The 23,229-nt window shown below is 57.5% G+C and overlaps 3 protein-coding genes across 7 annotated transcripts in view; 1 reads left to right on the top strand and 2 right to left on the bottom strand.

The window, feature by feature from the left end:
- The window catches only part of DRP2 (dystrophin related protein 2), a 32,526-nt gene extending 23,013 nt beyond the window's left edge, over nt 1–9,513 (top strand). For all 4 annotated transcript variants that reach the window (XM_062584336.1, XM_062584337.1, XM_062584338.1 and 1 more), the window contains 13 exons: nt 70–144; nt 1,880–2,081; nt 2,288–2,373; nt 3,125–3,282; nt 3,423–3,589; nt 4,198–4,309; nt 4,697–4,833; nt 5,130–5,195; nt 6,014–6,079; nt 6,376–6,519; nt 7,214–7,451; nt 7,593–7,713; nt 7,871–9,513. In XM_062584336.1, coding sequence (XP_062440320.1) covers nt 70–144; nt 1,880–2,081; nt 2,288–2,373; nt 3,125–3,282; nt 3,423–3,589; nt 4,198–4,309; nt 4,697–4,833; nt 5,130–5,195; nt 6,014–6,079; nt 6,376–6,519; nt 7,214–7,451; nt 7,593–7,713; nt 7,871–8,007 — 1,709 coding nt within the window. In that variant the 3' untranslated portion in view covers nt 8,008–9,513. The remainder of the gene's footprint in view (nt 1–69; nt 145–1,879; nt 2,082–2,287; nt 2,374–3,124; nt 3,283–3,422; nt 3,590–4,197; nt 4,310–4,696; nt 4,834–5,129; nt 5,196–6,013; nt 6,080–6,375; nt 6,520–7,213; nt 7,452–7,592; nt 7,714–7,870) is intronic.
- A 3,461-nt stretch (nt 9,514–12,974) lies between these two features.
- On the bottom strand, nt 12,975–16,081 carry LOC134145401 (aryl-hydrocarbon-interacting protein-like 1). Of its 2 annotated transcripts, XM_062584865.1 has the most exons (6): nt 15,470–16,081; nt 14,647–14,826; nt 14,283–14,471; nt 14,026–14,202; nt 13,714–13,815; nt 12,975–13,173 (listed from the first exon to the last, which is right to left on the bottom strand). In XM_062584865.1, exons 1-6 carry the CDS (start codon nt 15,563–15,565, stop codon nt 13,054–13,056), a joined length of 864 nt encoding a protein of 287 aa, XP_062440849.1. In that variant the 5' UTR covers nt 15,566–16,081; the 3' UTR covers nt 12,975–13,053. The 2 variants fall into 2 exon arrangements, with proteins under 2 accessions (XP_062440849.1, XP_062440848.1); XM_062584864.1 differs by lacking the exon at nt 12,975–13,173 and having other exon boundaries at nt 13,270–13,815.
- A 56-nt stretch (nt 16,082–16,137) lies between these two features.
- On the bottom strand, nt 16,138–23,069 carry TAF7L (TATA-box binding protein associated factor 7 like). The gene is made up of 11 exons (XM_062584863.1): nt 22,834–23,069; nt 22,090–22,168; nt 20,814–20,947; nt 20,289–20,415; nt 20,046–20,104; nt 18,921–18,993; nt 18,403–18,519; nt 17,852–18,040; nt 17,637–17,749; nt 17,257–17,316; nt 16,138–16,612 (listed from the first exon to the last, which is right to left on the bottom strand). The coding sequence occupies exons 1-11, from the start codon at nt 22,897–22,899 to the stop codon at nt 16,568–16,570; spliced, it is 1,062 nt and encodes a 353-aa protein (XP_062440847.1). The 5' UTR covers nt 22,900–23,069; the 3' UTR covers nt 16,138–16,567.
- Between the last annotated feature and the right edge of the window lie 160 nt (nt 23,070–23,229).

Here is a 23,229-nt window from a genome sequence, read left to right as displayed (position 1 = left end):
ACTGCCATTTCCTGCCCTGGAGATAAAGATACTGAACTGTGGTTTATTTTTGTTTCTGTGTTTTGGCAGCGGATTTGAACAACATCAAGTTTTCAGCATATCGGACAGCCATGAAACTGCGACGAGTGCAGAAAGCCCTGCGATGTGAGTGTGGGAGACATTTCCCTCATCCTGGATTTCCCTTTATAGAGGCATTAAAATAATACAAACTTTTACCAGCACATCAAAGGCAGGAGCCTGCCAGAGAACAGGTGGCCAAGGCAAGAAGCTCCAGGAAGATGAGACTGTAGCTGAAAAACTAAGCAAATTCCCTGGCAAGGTTTCTGTGTCAGAGCTTTCCTTTGCAGGGTTTGGGGTAGAACTGCCTCGAGGGCAGGTATTAGCAGAAGGGATTTGAGAACAAAATGGTGAAACACAGAGTAACAAATCTCTGGGATCAGGCAGGGGCTCACCCAGGAGCTCTAAGGGAGCCTAAAGAAGCACTGAATGTAACCAAGAGCAGAAACCAGCTTTGCTTGCAGAGGACTGGTGGGGGCAAATAGGACTCGATTACTTAATGAGGAGGAAGGGAACCAAATAAGCCTAGCTTTTGCATTGTTGGTAAAACTTTAATTAAAAAGTAAGATTAATAGGCATGTGAATATGATGCATTAAGAGTTCAACATGATGCATGGCTCTCAGAGGGGAAGCTGATCCACAGAATTTGATGAGTGCTCTCTGGGGGAGTAACTGAGCAGACAGGTGGGGATCTAATAGATACATGTCATTTGATTGCCCATACAGCTTTTGAAAAGGCCTTTCATCTAAGACTATATCAAACTTAGCCACAGGATGAGAGGGAGAGTTCCCTCCTGGCTCAATGGGGAGGAGAAGCCATCAGTTGGCATGGGGTTCCAGGAGGACCGTTGCTGCTTGACTTGTGAGAAGTCAGGAAGAAGGTGATGAGTGAGGTGAAGGGGGGAGGTTCAGTACTCAGCAAAGTTGGGCCCTGGCTGCAGAGTTTTGTGACCAGGCTGTCACACACCTGGGGAAATTTGGTGCTGATATTGTGCACGTGGGAGGAAAGAACAATTAGCTATGGATGCTTTGCAAAGATCTCTGCCGTAGTGCTGGTCAGAGAAACAACCTTAGAAACGACTAGAAAAGAGACAGAGAACAAAATGGAGCTCCTTTCTAGGCCACTTGCAGGCTTCTGGTTGCCCATGTCTTGGGTCTCATGTACTGTCCTGGTCCCTCTTCCCCAGCTCAGAAACAATGTGAAGGAACATGAGTAAGTGCTTTGCATTTAAGATGTACTTGAGAAGGGCAAGGAGGCTGCCAAGGCAGCTTCCCTGTGATGGGAGGTTCAACTGTGGTGGGAGGTGTGAGTCTGCCACATGGAAAAGCAGCGGTGGGGAACACTGCAGAGCCATACCCGCTCATGGGCAGCGTAGGTGTGAGGGTGAGCGGGAATTATGTTCACTAGTGTGTGAATCTGGGGTCCTCACTTCCACAGTGACTCCACAGGGACTTAGCGTGTGCAGAGGCTGGGTCCAGGCCTCTGTGTCTCTGCACAGTCCGAGATGGGAGGTGGAACTTTTTGTGGATAGTATTTTTGTGGCTCTGATTTTGGCCATGGTGACAAGGAAGGACAGTTGCACAGAAAGGTGGCTTCAAGTCACATCCAGGTGGTGACATGGGTATTTTCAGGTGGAATGTACAAGTGGGGGACTAATTCTGGGAGCAGTGCCTGTTCTCCCAGCATCCCGTACATATGCTTTCCCTACTGCGCTGGGACTTAGACTGCCTCAGCTCAGGTCAGGGCTGAATCTCTGCCTCTCAGTTCTCACCTCTTCTGCTTTTCCTCTCCATCTCTGATCCCTCTCTTCTTTCTGCTCAGTGGACATGGTGACCCTGGCCACAGCCTTGGAAATCTTCAATGAGCATGACCTGCAACCCAGCGACCGGGCGATGGATGTGGTGGAAGTCATCCACTGCCTGACTGCCCTCTATGAGAGGCTGGAGGAGGAGCGGGGCATCCTGGTCAACGTGCCTCTCTGCGTGGACATGAGCCTTAACTGGCTGCTGAATGTCTTTGACAGGTACCAGTCCCTTTGCACTTCCCATCTCCCTGGAACTGATCTGGGCTGCCCTGCCTGGGGGGGAAACCTCAGTGCTGCCCTGCCAGCTGACGGTGTTGCAAAGAGGCCCTGGCTGCTAGGGGCAGGGCTGGCTGCTGCAGGCATGCCTTGCTGATCTCCCAGCCCCCAAAACAACTTGCAAACCCAAGCAATATCTCGCCTTGCAGTGGTCGCAGTGGGAAGATGAGGGCCCTCTCCTTCAAGACTGGCATTGCATGTCTGTGCGGGACGGAGGTCAAGGAGAAGTTCCAGTGTGAGTCCCCTCATCTCCTTCCCCTAGGTCCACTGTGGGCTCCTTGAAGTAACCTAGGAAGCAGGAGTGAAAGGTTTTCTGGCTTAAACCTTCTTTGCCCAGAAAGAGCAGAGAAGCAGCTTTCATGCGGTGACTAATCTGCTTGCATCGTCACCCCTCCCTCCCTTCCCAAGCCTACGCCGCCTAATTTAGAAGGTGTTTTTGCACATTGACTGGTGCTGCAGTGATCTTGCTTGCATGGCACTATAAGGAACATTGCAGAGAAGGAAAATAGACAACAGTTATTCAGCGCTTTGCATAAGGAAAAACCTGGGGGCATGTGGCTGGGCAGCAGGTTTCAGACAAATTAAAGGAAGCACCTTTCCTCACCGTGTTTAACCATGGGATTCACTGCTGTAGGACACTGTGGAGGCCCGAAGTGCTGAGGGGTGTAATAAAGGGCTCAGACTGGTTCACAGAGAACAGGCCAGCCAAGGTTATTAAAGAAGTCATGTAAATGTAACCTCTGTCCCAACTACACTCTAAACTTCTGATTGTTGGGAGCTAGAGGGATACTGGTAAAGGTTGTTTAATCGTAGCTCAGTTTCTTTCCCACTGCCCTAAGCATTTGCTTAAGATCCCTACTTGGAGACAGGCAGCTGGCCCCTGATCTGACCTATGCAGCTCTCTCCCATGCCCATGTCCTGCCCTGTCTATCATGGTATCAAGTGGGTCTCTAATGCGGATATCTCCATGTCCATCTGGCTGGAAGATCTCTTCAGCCAAGTGGCAAACCCTGGGGGACTGTGTGACCAACGGCACCTTGGCGTCCTGCTCCATGAGGCCATCCAGGTCCCACGCCAGCTGGGGGAGGTGGCAGCATTTGGGGGCAGCAACGTGGAGCCCAGCATCCGCAGCTGCTTCCGCTTCGTGAGTAACATGCCCGTGGCCTGTGCCATCCCCTCACAGTAGCTGAGTTGAGGGAGAAGCTCTTGGAGATGATGACGAGTTAGAAGCCTTTTGGAGCTGGAGTCCGTCTCTGAGCAGCACTCTCGCTCTCCCCTACCCAGAGCAATGGGAAAGCTGCCATTGAGGCATCCCAGTTCCTGGAGTGGGCCAACCTGGAGCCACAGTCCATGGTATGGCTGGCTGTGCTGCACCGAGTGACCATGGCCGAGCAAGTGAAGCACCAGACCAAGTGTTCTGTCTGCCGGCAGTGTCCCATCAAGGGCTTCAGGTAAGGGATGTAATATGGGACCATGGCCCCATATTCCCAAGGGGGGTGCATGGTGTCTGGTGGGAGCTGGGATGAATGTAGCTCTCTTCCTTTGGAGGCAGTGGGGAGCTGCAAGACCTGAAGTGGGCACAAAGACAGGTACTGAGTATCTTGCTACCACTTTGGGGTCTGCTTCTGGGTCCATAGAGGGGCTGGCCTGAGTGGTGGGTGTGAATGAGGCTGCAGAGCGTGATCTGGTCCTGTCAGAATAGTGTGGCTGGTAATGTCCCCCTGACTGGGAGCAGACTGTCCCAAAACCTGAAACCTGACTGCTATCTGTAAGGGCCTCTTGCCCTGGCCTGGAAGGGGAACAATGTTTGCACCATGCAGTTGGAGTAACCTAGATCTCTGGAGCAGCAGTGTTTCAGGCAGGTCAGACCAGCTCTCTTGGTGGTACTGGGAGAAGGGAAGGAGCCTAACGCTCTTCAGCAGTCAGCTCTGTGGGTTCAGTGGAGTATGATAGCGCCCATAAGCCACCTCTGCATTGTGTGCTGATTTCTCCTTGGGCTCTGAAATGATGCATCTTTGCTGACTCTCATTGCCTCCCAATGGCTTATCCATCTTTCCAGGTATCGGAGCCTGAAGCAGTTCAATGTGGATATTTGCCAGACCTGCTTCCTCACGGGGCGAGCCAGCAAGGGCAACAAGCTGCACTACCCCATCATGGAGTACTACACCCCGGTAAGGAGCTGGGTTCGCCCAGGATGGTCTTGACTCTGAGCAGGGCCCTTGTCAGACACCTCCAGCCTTGCAGTGCTTAGGCTGCTGCAGCCAGAGAAGTGTCTCCCTTGTACTTTTTGATCCTCTTTGCATGATGGAAATTGCTTTTGCGCTCATGGTGAACAGGATGCCCGGATCACCCAAGTGCTCAACTTGGCTCACACCAGGCACCATGTGGGGCTGAATGAGCAGCCGTGTGCTCACCTTGCCTCCTGATTGTGTCTGCTTGCAGAAACTGCCTCTTTTCTGTTAAGCTTGCAACCAGCTCAAGAGATTTTTCTGTGGATGGTGGGACATGATCTCTTCCTTTTTGTTGACTGTGGCCTCAGTACATCCGTCTCTCTGCAGACTACATCCAGTGAGAACATGAGGGACTTTGCCACAACGCTGAAGAACAAGTTTCGATCCAAGCAGTACTTTAGCAAGCACCCACAGAGAGGATACCTGCCTGTCCAGTCCGTGCTTGAGGCAGACTTCTCTGAGACGTGAGTGTTGGCTGGGTCCTGTGCCATGCCTGTGTGATGCGTGGGCTCCACAGGAGGAAGCAGCATCTCAGCAGCAAGACAGGGCTCCAGTGGGGAGGGCCAGAGAGGGTAGCTTGCCCTGGGGGCTGATACAGCATCCCTGTCTTGGAGGAGCAGAAGTTTCAGTCTCCCTCTCTAGACTGCTCTGGCTCTCCTCTGCCCAGATGGGACCAGGGCAGCCCCTCCAACCCCTAGCTTTAAGTGAGGAGTGCAAAGCCTTTGAGTGAGGAATGCTGACCCGTGTGCATCTCTTCCAGACCAGCCTCATCCCCGATGCTACCACACGCCGACACCCACTCCCGGATTGAACACTTTGCAAGCAGGTATCATCACTAGGCACTGCTGTCGCACTGCTGTGGAGCCTGGCTCCAAGGGGTGCAGGGAGGCTTTGGGGCAGATGCACAGTGATCTCACCACTGCAGGCAGCCCCTGCCGTGCTTCCCCGTGCGCTATGCAGCAGGCACAGGCTGGCTCCAGCAGCTTGGGGCTGCAGTGTCACTGGGAGGAGGGAGGTGCCCCAGCTGCAGAGCTGGACGAACTTGTCTACTCCCTCCTGCATGCACCGCTTTGCTGTAGCCTGGGACATGGCCGATGCTCTCACAGCAGGTCTTGATTTTTCTTTGTCTTAGTGGCAGAACAGCCTCCACTTACTGTCATGTTCTACTGGCCCAGCCAGAAGTTCATCCTGGGAAGGATTCTCTCATAATAGTTTAGACTTTCCCATGTGGTTGCCAGTGTGACTTGCAAGATCTCCACTGTTGCTGTTTGTAATTTGTAACACCTCCGTCCTCACCACAGACTCAGACAGGGGAGAGACCTGATGCAGGCAAGGAGCTTGTATCCCAGGCCAGGACATAGGTAGTGACAGTTTCATGCTTTTACCTCGTTCCCTTGGGTATGCAAGAGGAGGCCAAGCAGCTGCCTGGCAGCCCTTTGTCCCTCAGACTGCTGCCCTGGATCAGCAGCATTTTTTGTTTTCTGAAAAGACAAAACTCTGTAAGAATCTGTAAAGAGGGTCAGACTAGTGCAAGCCGGGTGGGATACCTCTACCAGAGAGGGCCCTTGCAGGGGCTGCCTTGTGAATTGAGTGGATATTTATGGTGTCTCTGAATGTGTCTTAACCTGTTTTTATTTTCTCCAGGCTTGCAGAGATGGAAAGCCAGAACTGTTCCTTCTTTAATGACAGCCTGTCCCCTGATGATAGCCTGTGAGTCCTGCCTCTTTCCCCTGCTCTGCAGTGCCTGCTTAGCCAAGACTCCTGTGGCTCTGTCCCCACCTGCCCAGGGCACAGCAATACTTCCCATCTCAGCCACTTGTGTCTGAGGCTCCTGGGCACACCCAGCTACCCAGGGATGCTGAGCTACTTCTGAGCTCTATACCTGGAGCAGTCAGAATGAATTCCTACACAAAACCACCTGCTTCTGGGCTGCTCTTCCCCAAGAGCTAGCTTGCCCCCGAGAACAATATTCCTCACTAATATGTTTCCTCCACCTGCTGTAACAGGGATGAGGACCAGTACCTGCTGCGCCATTCCAGCCCCATCACTGACAGAGAACCTGGGAGCAGCCAGCAGGCCCCAGGCAGCCTCAACACAGAAGACAAGGGGGAGCTGGAGCGAATCCTGGCCCACTTAGAGGATGAAAACAGGTAGGGACATGGGCAACTCTCAAAGTGGGGTCTTGGGCCTAAGGGAAAGGAGCTGGAGAGACTCTGACTTAGCCAAAAGGGGCAGAGCTCCAAGTGGAGCTGTGGAATGGCTGACAGGGCCAGAGACACAGATGGGAAGAGATGAGTGGGATTGGTTTGGAGGATATCTACGCTGAACCCTAATAAACCTTTGTGAGAGCATGAGGCTCAGTGAGGGCACGCTCTCTAAGGAAGGGAGAAGGCTCTGTCCCCAGAAATGTTCCTGTTTCTTTCCCAGAATGTGTTCCCCTCTTAAACCCAAAGCGGGCTGAACCGAACCCAGGGTATTTCCATCTCTTGAACCCCTGGGCTCCCTCATGAGCAGTGGCAGTGCTGCTGTGGACTGTGTGAGGTGAGGCTCTGAGCAGCACAGCTCAGCTCAAGAGGTTACTGCTGTGCTATCCTTGCCCTTGTTCCCAATCCCTTAGTGAGTACTTTGTATGTCTTATACTGTCCTAATGGGACAGAGCTGCAGGCAGGCCACCCTACAGTGCAGGACAGAGTCCAGGAGGGTGGAGGTCCTCCCACACATCAACGTAAAGTCCCCTGGGATGTTTTGTCTTGGAGTCACTGGCTGTTCTCAGTGCACAGCCATTGGGTGGTTCCAGCAGCCTGTGCAAAGGGGATGATAGCACTGATTCGAGGTATCTTGCAGGATTCTCCAGGGAGAGCTGAGGCGTTTGAAATGGCAGCATGATGAGGCAGTGGAGTCTCCAACCTTGGCTGCGGGCTCCCCTGAATCAGTGCAGGACCCGCATAATGACGAGCTCCTAGCAGAAGCACGAATTCTTCGGCAGCACAAGAGCCGTCTGGAGACCCGTATGCAGATCCTGGAGGACCACAACAAGCAACTGGAGTCCCAGCTGCACCGGCTGAGAGAGCTGCTGCTACAGGTACCCACAGAGCAAGGACTGGGGCAGAGCACATCCTTGGGGTGGGCTTTTCCATGTCAGAGCTGAGGCAGTAGCAGAAAGGGATGGTCAGAAGGGGCAGGACAAGGACAGAGGACTGTGACAACCCCCTTCTCTTTCCAGCCTCCAACAGAGTCAGATGGCAATGGTTCAGCAGCTTCTTCCTTGGCTTCATCTCCACACCAGTCTGAGGACAGCCAAGTGAAGGAGCGGGAGCACAACACCCCTGACACTGAAGCTGCAGGTGAGGGTTGGAGCTGACCTCTCAGCGATGCTACCTCAGTCTGACTGCTCCAGGGGAAGTTGCCACCTGAGCACCCCACAGAGACACCAGCTTGCAGGCAGCTCTGCATGCTCAGAGAGCCTGCTAACCTCAGCTCTGTCCTCTCTTCCTGCTGCAGATGAGGTGGAGGCCAAAACGCAGGATGTCAGTGTGTGCCTGGAGGATATCATGGAGAAGCTGCGGAGCGCCTTCCCCAACTCTCGAGGTACTCGAGTGAAGTCCCCCTCTCTGGCTTCTTACTGTTCCCTCAGATGAGGTTTCCATCTCCATGGAGCTCTGCCCGATCCCACCCTCCCTGTGACAGCTGGTCCCCTGCAGCACCTGCAGCCAAGAGCTACATTGTCACTACACTGCTGGGACTGATGTGCGGCCTGGGTGCAGAGAGGATGAGAGGTTCTCCCACCTGCAAGATCAGAGCTACTGAGGGTGATGACCAGCTGGATCGTACCAGACGAGCCACAAGCATCCTGCTCAGGGCCCTGCATGCCCATGGGCTCCTCCCCATGAAGACAGGCAGACCTGACGGCACAGAGCTTGCAGTGATCACCTCAAACCACCCTGTCTCATCCCTGCCTGGAAGGATGGAGGCACCGGTTACCTGGCAAAACTGAAGAAATGGTGCAAGCTCTCCTAGCCGCTCACGGATGGCTCTTCCCAGCAGAAATGTGACGGGGGTGCTCGTGTGAACAGCCTCCTGCTTCCTGCGTGGGGGTTGACGTTGGCACCAGTGGCCCCTGCTTTCACTTTCTGCCTGGCCCTTTTCTCACCCAAGGGGCAGAGCTCTGCAGCTCTCTGCTTGACACCCTCCCTCACCCAGGCTGCCTGTGTGCGTGAAGGAGGGAGACGTTGCTTGGTGTCAGCACTGACACGGTGGCAAAGTTTCCCCTGCCTATACATCCTCACCTACTTTCTGCCATCCCTTAACGTGCCTATTCTAACCAGGTGGCTCCAAGTGTCATTCTCCTGACCTCTCCATTTCTCTTTCAGGTATGACCTCCCTTATCTAACACCTTCTGTGAGCCAGAGGCTTTCTCTAACCAGCTACCTGGCTGCTTTCCTCCCCTTCCTCTTAACTGCCATGCTTCCCCTGCGGCAGGCCTCACTTGGACTCCCTCGGGAGCGCCCTGAGCCGGTCATGAACCATACTTGCCAGCTCCAGAAGATCTCAGGGGAACATGGGCCACGTGGGAGCAGGACTGTGGGCTCCTCTGGGGTCTAGCTCAGTCGCTCAGCCATAGCATCCAGGCTTGGACTCACTGGACTGCACAGAAAGGCTGAGAAGAAAGAGTTGAAGCCATGAAAGCTACGTGTCTCCCTCAGCACTCATGGGCTGCCACCTTTGGCCGCAGCCCTTAGAGGACAAAGAGCTCAGCATTCTGCTCCTCTCTGGTTCTGCCCAGTGTCACCCAGGTTCATGGGCACCTCGTAATGCTCCTGCAGCCACCAGCCAGCCACCCAGTCTTTAAACTCTTCTTAACAGCATCCAGCTACCAGCTTCACAGACTGAACTCCCCACTGCTCAGGGCTTCGCGGCTACCTGGGCACGTACCGTCTGGCGGGGAGAGTTTGTGAGGGCTGCGGGGTAGGGAGGAGTCCATGTTAGAGCTTCAGCCCAGCTAGTAGCCTTATTGTGGGAGGAGCTTTATAACGGAGCCTTACCATTTAATTTGCATATATTTCTATATAATATATATATATATATATATTCTGTACTTAAATATTCTCATGGACTCACTCCATTAAATTCTAATACCTTGTTAAGTGGCAGTTGCACTTGACTGTTTCAGTCCAGCCATGTGCTCCTGCGAGGACCAGCCCCCTCCCTGCTCCCTGCGCTGCCTCGGAGCAGGGATGCTGTGAGAGGAGCTCAGCCGAGGGCCAGGCCAGCAGCGGGCGGTCAGGCCCGCCTGGTTTTTTGGGGGGAGCTGTGCGCAGAGAGCTTGTCCTGCCTGCTCCGTGCGACTCGGAGCCCCTCTTCCCGCGGTGGGGAGCGGGCTTCTGCAGCCGTAGCCCGTGCGGGCCAGCGCCAGGCTCTGTGTGCGCTGCTCCCCCGGGCTCGGTGCCTCGGCCCCGGTGCTGCCGCGATGTCGGGCTGCGACGCAGGATGCGGTCGGGACGGGCCCGGCGCCTCCGTGCTGCCCTGGAGGAGGGAGCTGGGCTGAGGGGCTGGAGGCTAGAAGCAGGCGCGTCCCCTCGAGGGGAGGCAGAGGAGGCTGTTCTGCGGGGCTGCTTGGTGCCAGTGGCTCCTGGAGCCGAAGGCTCCCCGAGGTTGCTGTCTAGGGCTGTGTTATGTCGAGAAAGCTGTCGAGTTAGGTGCTGTAGGGTGCCCAGCACGGGGCTGGGGTGGCCCCGGGGCTGCGGAGGGGCGAGCCGCCGGAGCCCTCGGGGCACAGCAGGGCAGGCTGCGTGGGTGCCAGCGTCCTGCCCGGAGGGTGCTTGCTGCGGGGGCAGGAACAGGCTGTTGTTGCTGGTTGTGCCGGGGTGCGATGGGGAGCTGCTCGGGGCGGGTTGGAGCAAGGCAGCACACTGGGCGCAGGGGTCTGCGTGCTCTGCGCTTGGCATCGTTGCAGGGAGGTGCAGCAGGGCACCTTGCTCTGAGCCCAAGTCGTGGAGGAGGAGGAGGAGGAGGCAGCACACGGGTCAGGCTCCGGGATGCCTGTGGCGGTAGCAGCGTGGCTCGCCGTCCTCGCCGGTGTGTGTGGCGAGCGGCTGGAGCGCGCGGGGTGTCGGAGGCGGTGGCCGTGGCGGGCGGCTCGCCGCAGCGCCCCGCGTGCTCCAGGCCCGTGGGTGCTTGTGTACAGCTGCACTGGGCTGAGGCCTGGAGAAAGTCAGACTTAGGGCAAACGTGGGGGTCCCCAGTGCCAGGTGCAGGGCCTCAGCGTGGGGGGGGGGGGGGCAGCAGCACCCCCGGGAGCCCGGGGGGAGCTGCTGGGTGCGGGGGGTCTCGGGCTGCGTTCGGGTGCTGGGCTGCGGCGGGGAGGGGAGCGGACTGGCTAACGCGCTGGTAACCATGTACCGTGGTGCTGCTGTCCTCACTGCTTCTCTCCATCTCTGCTCTGGAAAGAGAATAAATTTGTATTTATACTGAGACCGAGCTTGGTGCCTTGGGCTCTTCTTTCTGTGCTGCTTTCCCGGCGGGATGAGGACATCCCCGAGCGCCGTGCCGCCGCGCTGCCCGCTCCTGCGGGGAGAGCAGCAGCTCTGCTGCCCCTCCCATGGGCTCGCTGGGTGCTTTTGCCCCCGGTGCTGCCTCCGCTCCCCGCAGCTCTGGGACACAGCAAGGCACTGGCCCGGGGCAGGGGGCTCATGGCCCTCCCCCCCCCCCTGCTGCGGGGGGGGCCGCAGCCCAGCCCCACTGCCTGCAGGGCTTTGGTGCTGAACCCACCAAAGGAGGAGGGGGGGGGATGGTGCTGAGCAAAGGCCTGACAGGCCTGCGGCAAAGATTCGAGACTTTAAACGAGGGTCAAATCCAGCCTCTCCTTTAAATCCCTCTCCCCAGGGCAGAGCCCGCTGGGCCGCAGCCGCCAGGGCCGGGCAGGAGGCGTGTGGCTGCGAGCGGAGAGGCCGGGCACGGCCAGGAACAAATCCAGCGCACATAATAAACAAAGCTTGCATAAAAGCAAACAGCTTTTATTTCTCGGCGCGGCGCTGGGGCCGGCAGTCTGGCCCGGGCAGCCGGCCCAGTGCCCCCCCCGCCTTAGGGGAGGCTGTGCCCCGATGCACCGGCCCCGAGCCCCCGGCGCTGCCCTTCATCCCCGGGGGGGACCCCGGCCCCCTCCCCGGCCGCTTCGGGGCAGACCAGGGGCTCTTCCGCCCCAGGGGGCCCAGCCTGGAGCGCGGCCACCGCGGTGACCGTGGGCTCGGGGGGGGTTTTGCCTTCGCTGGCGCTGCCCCAGCCTCTCCCCTCTTTCAGCTCCCCCGCGGCGCTTTCTGCCCCCGGCTCCAGCTCCGCAGCACCCTTGATGCCGCCTCCGTCCTCCTGCCCCAGCTCCCTGCTGGGGATCCCCGGTCCTGGGGCTCGGCCTGGCTCTGCCGCAGCGGAGCCGCCCTCGGCCCTGCAGTCGCCCTGCTCAGGAGCCCCTCCGAGCCCAGCGGCCTCCTCTGGAGCCCCTCTGAACCTGGCCTCCACTGGGGCTCTCCTGAGCCCGGCTGCCTCCGGAGCCCCTCCAAGCCCAATGGCCTCCTCCGGAGCCCCTTCACATCTAGCCTCCTCCAGCGCCCCTCTAAGTCCAACTGCCTCCGGAGCCCTTCTGAGCCTGGTCTCCTCTGGAGCCCCCCCAAACCCAGCCTCCTCTGGAGCCCCTCCAAGCCTTGCTGCCTCCTGAGCCCCTCCACATCCAGCCTCCTCCAGCGCGCCTCCAAGTCCAACTGTCTCTGGAGCTCCTCCGAGCCCGGTCTCCTCCGGAGCCCCTCCAAACCCAGCCGCCTCTGGAGCCCCTCTGAACCCGGCCTCCGCTTGGGGCTCCCCAAGTCTGGCCTCCTCCAGAGCCCCTTGAAGCTCAACAGCCTCCTCCGGAGCCCCTTTGAGCCCGGCCTCTTCTGGAGTCTCTCTGAGCCCGGCTGCCTCCTGAGCCCCTCCACATCCAGCTTCCTCCAGCGCACCTCCAAGTCCAACTGTCTCTGGAGCTCCTCCGAGCCTGGTCTCCTCTGGAGCCCCCCCAAGTCTGGCCTCCTCCAGAGCCCCTTGAAGCTCAACAGCCTCCTCCGGAGCCCCTTTGAGCCCGGCCTCTTCTGGAGTCTCTCTGAGCCCAGCTGCCTCCTGAGCCCCTCCACGTCCAGCCTCCTCCAGCGTACCTCCAAGTCCAACTGTCTCTGGAGCTCCCCTGAGCCCGGTCTCCTCTGGAGGCCCTCCGAGCCCAGTGGCCTCCACTGGAGCCCCCCCAAGTCTGGCCTCCTCCAGAGCCCCTCCGAGCCCAGCCTCTTCTGGAGCCTCCCTGAACCCAGCCTCCACTGGAGCCCTCCTGAGCCTGGCTGCCTCCGGAGCCCCTCCAAGTCCGGCCTCCACTGGAGCCCCTCCGAGCCCAGCCGCCTCCGGCCCTCGGTGCTCCCCGTCTCCCAGCTCCGGGGCCGCGCTCTCCCCCGCCCGCTCCGGCCCCATCCCCGCCCCGCAGCTCCCCGGCTCAGCCCCGCCATCACCTCCCTCGGCCCCTGCCGCCTCCCCCGGCTGCGCCCCGCCGGCGCCCGGCCGCCCCCGCGGCCTCGGCCCGCGCCCGGCCCCCGCCTCGAAGAGCCCCTGGTAGCGCTTCCGCTCCTCCACGTGCTTCTTCCTCATCCTCTCGCCCAGCAGCTTCAGCTCCTTCTTCACGGCGGCCGCCACGGCGGGGTCGAGGTGGGCGGCCCGCGCGAAGTCCTCCCGCGCCTCCCGCTCGTTCCACACGGCCGCGTGGGCCTTCGCCCGCTTGAAATAGGCCTTGGCGTTGCCTGCGGCGGGGGCGACGCGCGGCTGGGGTCCCGCGGCCCCGGGGCGGGAGCCGCCACGGGACGCGGAGCAGAGGGGCCGCCGTGGGCAAGGGGACGGGGACACCGGCACCCCCGTGGGCATGGGGACACCAGCACCCGCGTGGGGTGAGGGGACGGGGACACCGGCACCCCCGTGGGCATGGGGACACCAGCACCCGCGTGGGGTAAGGGGATGGGGACACTAGCACCCCGCATGGGGACACCAGCACCCCCATGGGCATGGGAAGGGGGACACCAGCACCCCCATGGGCATGGGGACACCAGCACCCCCATGGGGTAAGGGGATGGGGAGAGGGACACCAGGACCCTCAAGGGCAGGGGGAACCAGGGCACATGGGAGTCGAGGTGGGACCCAGGGACACGGGGTGAGCAGCATCACAGGCAGAAGCAGCCGGAGGACACGGGCCCCGTGGGGGCAGGTCCCCGGGGCCGTGGGCACGGTGGGGCCAGGCCGCGAGTACCGTTGTGCTTCTGGAGCAGCTCCGTCGTGTGCTCCAGCACCTCGTAGTACTCGCCCAGCTCCAGCTGGCACTGGCAGTAGTTGAGCACCAGCGGCGTGACCAGGTTCTCCAGCTTCAGCCAGGCGTCCTCCCACGGCTTCTCCTGCCCAGAGAGCGGTGGCGGGTGGGACGTGGCCGTGGCCACCGCCGGGGCAGGCGAGCAGGGCCCCGCGGTGGCCGCTTTGCCGAGGAAACCTGGGCACGGGGCAGAGCCAGGCTGCCCGGCCTTGCTAGGGAAGGCGGCCGGGTGGCTGCTGGCTGGACGGGTCCCACCACAGCCCCGGGTTGGCGTCCACGGCTGGGTGCTGCTCACCTTGGCCTGCAGGTTCCTCAGGCAGATGACGGCCTCCTGGTACTTCTCGGCCGCCTGCCGAAACTCCTTGCGGAGGACGAGGCGGTTGCCCTCGCTGTGCAGCACGGGCACCGCCGCCAGCTTCTCCTCCTTGTTCATGGCCCAGGTGTCACGCTTGTACGCCGAGGGCTCCTCCACCTGCGCGGCAGCGGGGCTGAGCCGGCCACTCCGGGCTGCGCCGTGCCAGCTCGCGGCCAGCCCTGCACCTCCCGCCTTACCCGGAACAGCTCCATGATGAAGATGAGGGGCTGCGGCGTCCGCTGCAGCTCGTCCAGGTCGGCGTAGCCCGTGCTGTGGTAGTCGAACATGTTGCCCATGCCGCAGCGGTGCTTCTGCCCTTCCAGGGGGTCGCGGCCCTCGGCGATCCGCCGCATGCCCTTGGAGACCAGGGCGTACATGCCCGTGTGCTGCAAAGAGGATGCTCTGCTCAGCCACGCGGCGAGCCCCCCGTCCCTGGGGTAGACCGTGGCGGTGGCCGAGGCTTGGACACCCTGCAGCTCCTCCTTTGGGGCGCGTGGTCCCGCTCCCTGGAAAGGGGGAGATTCCCCCTCCAGGTTGGGCACCCCTAAGCCCTGCACTCACGATGGTGTCGCACCAGAACTCAGCCACCTCCCCGGCCCGCATGGAGCTGAGCAGCGTCTCCCAGATCTCCAGCTTGAACATCTTGCCCACGATGAGCTCCATGGGGATGCCGGCCTCCCGGCTGTCATCAATCACTGTCCGCTCAAAGTCGTCCTTCAGCGTCTGGAAGTGGAAGGTGATCTGCCCCGGAAAAAGCACAGTGCCACCGGGTTTGGCGCTGCAGCAAGCACCCTCCCAGCCCCACACCATCCCCGGCCCCGCTCTGCCGGGTGCCCAGGCATTAGGACAAGCCTCTTCCCAGCCGAGCACGGGTTTGACTGGCAGCTCTCCATCTACAGCGTGGCGATTGTGCCTGCTACCAGCTTGCTTCAGACAGAAAGCAGACGATGGAGCGTCTTAACGCCTGCCGGGGCTGTATCTGGGTGCTCTCATCAGATACCTCCATAACGCAGCTCCGAGAGCGCTCACACAGCCAGGGCCTCATGGTGCCCACATACAGCTGGCTGCACCCAAGGGCTAGTGGTCTTGGAAACCCTCCGATGCTCCCTGTTGGCACCTCTGCTCCTGCTTGATGTGCGTCAGGAAAGGCAGGCAGATCTCCAGCAACGTGCCGTGGCCGCCGAGCTCCACATCCCTCGCAGGGAGAAGGCAGGTAGCAGCAAGTGCACCCACCTTGCACGGGGTCTCCCAGCACCACAAGCCTGGAGCTCAGCTCATGAGCAGGGTACAGCCGCTGGGAACCCAACCCTCAGGTCACAAGCAGGAATGAAGGTGTCCAACCTTCCCCGTTTCTTTCTGGGCTTTGAGGCAAGAACCCGTTTACCTTGCTCCCATCTTGGAACTTGGGCAGCTCCCCTCGGCCTCCGTGTAAAATCTTCTTCTTGACGCCTTCCACGTTCAGCAGGTAGATTTCCTCCATGGCCAGCTCCTGCCACCCCCAGGCGCAGGTCACACGCGCTGAGCCTCTGCCTCAGGGCATCTCCCTTTCTTGACTGGCCACATGTGCCACCTCCGGGAGCTGCCGCTGGCCTTTCGCTTACTGTGTGGGGAGCTGGGTGCTCCCGCTGTTGGGGCAGTATGAAGAACCCTCTTCCTCCTCTCCCCCTATGGCTGCAAGGTGAGCTGTCACGCCGTGGCCCTCCCTCGCTGAAGCCCCCGATACCCTCCGTTGCCTTCCGCCAGCTGCTGCCTGGAACCGCTTCTCTAATCCTCTTCCCACCCTGCCAGGTTAATCTGGGATTTGCCTGCCTAGTCTGTGAGGAATTAAAGAAGCTCCCTAATCAGGAGGACTTCATTCCTTCGGCAGACCGAGAGCTCGTGTGGTCCCCTTCGCATGCAGTCGCCCTTTGACGCAACTACCCGAGGAGCCTTTCCCTGGCAGGAGCCCAGCAACTGTGGTGCAAGCCCCAGCCAGGGGCTCGGTACGGTCAGGCACAAGCTGCCCAGAGCCACTATGCGCCTGCCTCCTGCAGAACGTGAAGGAGCAGGACAGGGTTGTAAATGATGCTTTACTGAGTCCAGTTTGCAGACACAAACATTCCCCAAACATGGAAACAAGCTCCCACCAGGCCAGAGCCCAATTCCCACAGTCAATGAGATGCAGAAAGCTGTATTGCACAGGCCCAACAGGAACTAAACCCCTTTGGGAGATTGGTCTTCTATCTTTACAGTAACCCACCGTGTTTCTGCTGCTCTTACAGGCACAGCCTAAGTCTTTCCTTTAGCACCATCAGCTGAACACAAAACAAGGTAAATGAGAGCAGCTCTGGACACCGCACCTCTAGCACTGCCCAGAACCACATCTAGCAGCAGAGGTGTAGGACTAGAATAGACCTCAGCACAGAGGATGAAGGACGCTTCCAGCGCAGCAGCAGGCCTGCTTGGAAGTACAAAGACCTGCTGTTCTGGCCCAGACTGCTCCTCACTTCTCCATGAGAGATTCCAGCTGCTCCTGCAGAGAGGTCATCTGGGAAGAGGGAGTGAGGTGTCAGAGTAAGGCACGGCGGGACTCCTTGCCCCTCAAGTCCAAACCTTCATGCTTGTGTGGACCGTCCACCTACACTAGTGACTGCCTTGCTCGCACACCACAGGAAGCTGGGCTGGTGCAGCAGGGCCTGCTCTGGAGAACCAGACTGGCGCAGAACGGCCTTGCAGCCACTGCTGGGGCAGAACAGCATGAAGCAGGGCAAGAGAGGAACCTGCGAAGGGAAGTGGGCAACCCCTTGCCTCAGCACCTGACTGAAACTGCAGAAGAGTTCACCAGACAGGAGCTCCGCTGGGCGCCCCCAGCTTCTACCCTACGGGGTCCTGGTGTCATGCTTTATCCCAGAGAGCAATCCTAGCGATCTTGGATTTACAACTAGATGTGCTCGCTGCTCCTCCAGAGGAAAGGCTGCAATCAGCTCTCTTTCCTACAGCTGTTGGTGTTTTAGAAACCTCCACAGAGCTATGGATGAGGTTCAGCCCAGCGTGGCTTGTAGCGCTGGAGTTCAAAAGCGGGTGATGTGGTACAAAATTTAGGAAACCGTGTGAGAGGCCAAGCCTAGAACTGTGCCTTTGAACAGAGCCTCGTACCCAGCACCTCCCACTCTGTTGTGGGAGCGTTCTCACCTGCTGCTTCTCTCGCTCTTCCTGCTGCTTGAACTCATCCAGCACGGCTTGGAGACGGGTCTGCAGAAACAAACACACCAAACCACAGTTACCAATGAGCTCTCAGCTTAACAGCTGCTGGCATAATGTGTTGAGTGGTGCAACAAGTCCCAAACTGTGCTGACTGCCAGCCACCTTATCTCCCGCACAGTTTCATGGATTGCCTTGCCTCTGTGCGGAAAGCTGGAGTGCATGGCCATACCGCAGCTATTTTTATTTCAGCATGCAAACACCCCTGGCTTTTCCAGGGCAATTGCTGAATCAGTTTGCTGGGTCTAATACACCAAGCTGGCGCTGAGCAGAACACAGAAAACTAGAAGAAGCCCCAGAAGAGCTGTCACCTTGAGGGCCAGGTTCTCTACTTTCATGATGAGATCCTCCTGGCGCTTCCTCCTGTCCTGGGTCTCCTGGAGTTTACTCTTCAGGTTGTCGATCTGTTTCTGGATCCCCATGACTAGAAGAGAGAGCAAGCTCAGACCCACAGCAACAGTGGAGCTGGGCAGCGCAGCCTGCCCAGCTCACCGGCAACCCTGCTGCGTTCTGCCACCTGACCCACCTATCTGGTTGGATCCCTCGTTCTCCTGCTGCTGCCCATCAGACTCGTTCAGCTTGTCCTGCAACTGCCTCTCCAAGTCCTCCTCTGTGTCCATGATGTTCAGATCCTCATCATCATGATGATCCCTCTCATCCTCATCTTCACTGCTGCTGCTGATGTCATTAAATATCTCCCGCAGTTCGTCATGTTCTAGGTGGTGCAAAAGGAAAAGAAGAAAACAGCTGATGGTGGCCCAGCACCCTTCACCTATCAGTGGCAACACCAGTACATGGTGTCTGTCTCTACGCAGCCCACCGTCCTCCAGACATTGCTACCCAAACCGACTGCAGTGCACAGTCTTCCTCACAGCTGTTACCTACTGCTATGCCAAGTGGGCACCTGTTCCGGCAGACTACAAGCTTGTGACACACTGGCCTCTACTTGCACCCAGGCTGACCCTCGCTCACCTCACATGTGTTTGCCACATCTCTGATGTGGGCTTATCCCAGGGAAAATGGGCCCAACTGATTACCTTATGGCTAGAAAGAAAACAACAGCCTTCCCCACTGTACCTGAGGAGCCATGGCCTTGTTTATGCCCAGACATCCCTGGGGAGGAGATGTCCAGGCTGGTGAGTGAGCCATGGTTATCTACTTCTTTAGTTTCATCTTCAGCAATGACTTCCCAGCCTGACAGCAGGAACAGAATGAGTCAAGGGAAAAAGACGACCATGGAAGATACAGCATAGCAACAGAAAGTTAAAATCTGCAGATCACTGCCCCTTCTGGCACTGCAGCCATGGATACCCAGGTAGAGCTACTCCAGTGTTTGTTCTTTGAAGGTCTGTCCTCTGCTGTTACTTAAGTTCAGCTCAGTGTATGAGCACAGTCCCCAAGGAAGGTCACCATGGAGAAACAACATGCTTTGAACAAGGGAAAGGCAAAGCTCTAACTTCTGTGTCTCTCTCATGCTCATCTCCCAACCTCTTGCATCCACACACAAAGCTGCGGTTGTCTCTCCTTTCCACAGTTCCAGATCACACCTACTGCCCCCTCCCTCGCTTGAGTTTTTTTCCCTCCTGAAAGGATACGGACACTGACAGCCTCAGCATCGGTGCTCAGGAGACGCTTCACCTCTTTTTCCACATCAGGAGACTCAATATACTGGGCCAAAGAAGGGAAAGGCAACAGAGATGCCGTTAGATACCTTGTGCAGGTTCCTGCACACTGGTCAGCACCTTGCCTCCACTGCTGGACAGAGCCCTGTTTGGAGCCTCTCTTTTATTCTTTTTGCTTGGCTCACTCGTGCTCCATCCAAGAAGTTACTTTTGCATCTCTAGAAAGCACTCTATCTTCTTCTGTACAGAGCTCCATGGTGGGCTGCATATTCTCACTTTTCTTTCGCTCTGACAACCATCAATACTGCTTATGAAATCAGACATTCTGTGTGTATACTTAAAGTGTTCAAGGTGCAATTCACTGATGGATAGTCAACTCAAGTCCTTCACTTCTCCATCAAAAGAAGGTTTCATTTATCACTTTTAAATTAGCCAGGGATCTTAATTAGTGACACCACACCTTTTCTGTGGGCTATAAGAATGTCTAAAGTGATTTGTTTCCCAAATGTCATGCAAAATATCACTCCATCATGTTCTCAGAAAGAAACTGCAAAGCAAGAAGATTGAGTCTTCCCAGCCTCACGGTGCTGCATCTCCCCAACACCTTTCCTGGCTTGTGTATTTGCACAGACACACAGTCTCTGAGCTCCATCTGTTCCCACTCCCCCAACTGAAATGACAGTTATTCTATTTGTAGTGTTACTTGCTGGGGAAGTGATCAGGCCGTACATAGTTAGGACTTCAGCTGGGAAAGCAGCAATGAGCGAAGTCTGATTTGCATGCGACTCTTCCTTTCTTCTTTGTGAGCAGGAAGAGACGCACTGTGGCAAGGCAGCCATGGGAATGGAGTCTACACATCCACTGCCCAGAGAATTTTCCCACCTCAGGGGCATCTTGGAAAACATGGAGGAAGCAGCCAAGGAATTGTTCAAAAGTATTAGTCTCCCTTCCCCCTCATCTCTGGCAAGGAAATGTGTAAAACAAAATTAAGAAACTCCATGTTTTCTGGATGATAGATTGCTAGAGCTCTAATGCCACCACTTTTCTATCCCTTGGCTGTTTTATCTGCTTATTTTATCTGAGGGAGAAACAACTTACCTTCTTCTTAGCCGTTTTCCGGAATCGTCTCTTCCGTACGTTTTTCAGGGGAAGAGTAACTGTAACAGAGGAAACAGATTCTCTGTGTCAGGCAGATGGTCTAAGGGGAGAGCTGGGTCTGGCAGACTCAAAGAGAGCACTAAAAATGGTGCAGCAGCACTGCCAGCACATGGCAGTGGTGAGCACTCTACACAGCGGCTGTGGGGATGCTGGGGTGGGGGCCTGGGCAAAACCTCTACTCACTGCCATGGTTCCAGATGAACTTCTTCTCCCTATCCTTGTCCTTTTTCTTGTTTGCCTTGGGGTCAGTGCTCACAGTTTGCTCTTCCAGAGGGGGATAGAGGTCACCATCCACAGTGCAAACAAGCATCTGAAATGCCCCCCAAAAAAACAAAGCTTGTTATGGCAGCAGAAGGGTAAAAGGATGTGAAAGCTTTTCAGGAAAATGAATAGTGACTTTTACTGCATGTAGTTAGCCAGAGGGATTCACTGGCACGAGGGGGTGAGAAAAACAATGTTTTACAGCCAGCTCTGTTCATGACTAAGCACAGCTGCAGTTAAGCTGTCTTAAGGACAGTGAAATTTCATGCTTCAGAAAAGGGAAGATTCCGAAACACCAGAGGTGGGGAATTTTAAACAGCTCATATTCTGAGAATACAGAAATTAGACATGTTTTACCAGGCGTCTGACTGCAAAAGCACACCAACATTTTCCTGGAGAGGGGTCAGCAAAGTGGCTGTTGGGGCAGGAATGAAAGATGGCTCATACCTGGCAGATATCCGCTGTCTTATAGAAAGTTTTCTTATCGATGGTTTTTAAGCTCTCGATGATGCAGGGCAGATCCACCAACTTGGCTGCCAGCGGAACTCGGTCTACACGGACAATCCCATGGCGCCCATCCGCTGTAGGAAGCCAAAGGAGAAGTTAGCGCTGCAGATGGCTCACTAAGCAGTTAAACAGAGCAGTATATTCCTAGGAAGGAAATTTCACAGGAAAACACGTGTAGGAAATAGGAAAACCCAGTTCTGGGCAATTTCACTTGTGGGCAATCACAGGAATTTTAAGATGCCCTTAGTAATGTGGTCCCAAGTCAGAACAGGAGGGCAGACTGGTGGGTTGCACCCTACAGATGGAACAAGAGCCTTCTCATTCCAGGGCAGACATGGAAACTCTCTCTTGGAGTCCATCACTCACTGGATCACAGAACAGTTGGGGTTGGAAGGCACCTTTGGAGACGACCTGGTCCCAGCCCCCTGCTCAAGCAGGTTGCCCAGAATCCTGCCCAGTCAGGTTTTGGAATACCTCCAAGGATGGATGCTCCACAACCTCCCTCAGCAATCTGCTCCAATGTTCAACCATCCTCACAGCAACCAAGCGTTTCCTTACGCTCACGTAGGACTTCCTGTGTTTCAGTCTGTGCCTGTTGCCCCTCGCCCGATTCTAGGCCAGCAATCCCATCCCTTTTAGTGCGATAATGAGCAGCACCACACAGCCGATGTTTCACCTGAACTAACATTTTCACTTCAGAATCACAAGCCTTTTTGATGGGCAGCAGGAAGCTGAGGTGAAAATACGCATTTCTGAGGTTGCAGAAATCATCAAGACTGGGCCAAGAGGGGGCCGCTAAGGCACGGTGGCCTCATGGGGGTGAAGACAGGTGCTCAGCACGGCTGGGAGTTTCTGTCAAGCCAGGCTGGGTTTGGGAGTGTGTAGGGTAAGCAGGCTCTTCCATCCTGACCCAGCAAAGCAGGTGTGAAAACCAGGTCGGTTAGAGCTAAAGCAGCTTTTACTAAAGCACAATTCTCCTGTGCGGCCAGGCGTGCAGACAGTTCCTCATCGGAGGGCAGATGCGTTTCTGCCAGCAAGGCTGTCCAGCAAAGCAGGTACTGGCACAGCATGCCAAGTGCAGCTCTCCCCAGCGGGCTCTGCTCGATACGTACAGGAGCCTTGAAGGCTTAACTGTGAAGCCCAGGGTCGGAAAGGCCTCCTACGACAAAACCTTCCTCAGGGGGAGGACTAAAGACAGCAGATCCTGCTCACTCACCGTGTAGCTCAATGGTGAGCCTGTCCTTCAAGTTGACACTCCCAGACTGTACTGCTCTTCGCACGGTAGATGCATACTCCTGGACAGGGTAAGAAAAGTCAGCTTTAACCATCACTGTCATCACAAGGTAGAAAAACTACTGCAAAACCATTCTAATAGGTGCAAGAACAGTATCCTCTGCCCAAAACCATGCCTTCAACTTGTAGTTCCACTACTCCCAGTATGCTTCACATCCCACAGTGTGATAGAGCTGACACTGGCTTGACGGCGATATCCAGAGGATGATGGTTCCAGGGGAAGTTAAAGCTCCCCTCACCAAGCTCACGTGGTTTCAGCAGGACACAGGGTTACAGATTAAGCACATGCTAAAAGGCATTAAAGTGCACTGACAGCGAGTTAGTTGCCAGAGGAACTGACGACCCATCACTTGTAACAGCTCTACCCTTGCAAGAACTTCCTCCCTAATCCTGTAACTTTGCCCTCTGAGCATCCTGCTCCGTTCCGGGAGAACATCTCAACAGAAGCCTGTGGAAAACCTGCTCAAAAGAAGGGCTACTTGCAGCAAGCGGGACTACCCAGGGCCCACAGCACCCGGCCTTGCCGGGGGCGCGGATTCCCCGCTGACTTCACTGCTAGCCCCTTCCCCAAGCCCCGCGTCCCCCGAGCTGAGCAGAGCAGGCGGAACCGCCGCGGGGACGCGACGGCCGGCACCCAACGCCCGCCGCACGCTGCGAGGGCTCTTACCGGGGGCAGCCGCAGCACGAACTGGCTCTCCAGCTCGTGCGGCGCATCGTCCTTGCTCTTACTCATCCCCGTCTCCTTCAGCCTGGAAAGGGAGGCGCAACGCGTCGCCACCGAGGAGGCTCCTCGGCCGGTTTCCACCTCCCCGCGCTCGCGGAGGCCCGAGGACACCGAGGCGCCTCGGCCGGGCCCCGCCGTGCGCGCTTCCTCGGGGCCGCGCCCGGGGAGCCGGGAGCGCCGGGGAGCCGCCGCCGCCGCCGCCGCCGCCGCCGGGGAGCCGGGAGCGCCGGGGAGCCGCCGCCGCCGGGGAGCCGCCGCCGGCCCGTGCCCGCCGCCGCGGCGCGGCTCTTCCGGTTGCGCCGCGGGCGGAAGCCGGGCCGGGTGCGCCGGGCTCAGCGC

This window comes from Rhea pennata, chromosome 11 (genome assembly GCF_028389875.1).
Source record: "Rhea pennata isolate bPtePen1 chromosome 11, bPtePen1.pri, whole genome shotgun sequence".
NCBI lineage: Eukaryota > Metazoa > Chordata > Aves > Rheiformes > Rheidae > Rhea > Rhea pennata.
The sequence above is the reverse complement of the archived record's forward strand: the minus strand, read 5'-3'. Positions and strand labels throughout refer to the sequence as shown.

Bases quoted from the DNA above. Each gene is read 5' to 3' on its own strand.
- LOC134145401 (XM_062584864.1), bottom strand. From the start codon at position 15,565: ATGGAGGAAATCTACCTGCTGAACGTGGAAGGCGTCAAGAAGAAGATT. The intron at 14,472-14,646 runs GTGAGTGCAGGG...TCCTCTTTGCAG, and splicing joins AGTTCTGGTGCGACACCATC to CACACGGGCATGTACGCCCT. The intron at 14,203-14,282 runs GTAAGGCGGGAG...GCTGCCGCGCAG, and splicing joins TCATCATGGAGCTGTTCCGG to GTGGAGGAGCCCTCGGCGTA.
- TAF7L (XM_062584863.1), bottom strand. From the start codon at position 22,899: ATGAGTAAGAGCAAGGACGATGCGCCGCACGAGCTGGAGAGCCAGTTC. The intron at 18,520-18,920 runs GTATCCTTTCAG...TCCTGCTGTCAG, and splicing joins TGCTGAGGCTGTCAGTGTCC to GCTGGGAAGTCATTGCTGAA. The intron at 17,750-17,851 runs GTGGGTCAGGTG...TCTCTCTTCTAG, and splicing joins CGAGGGATCCAACCAGATAG to TCATGGGGATCCAGAAACAG.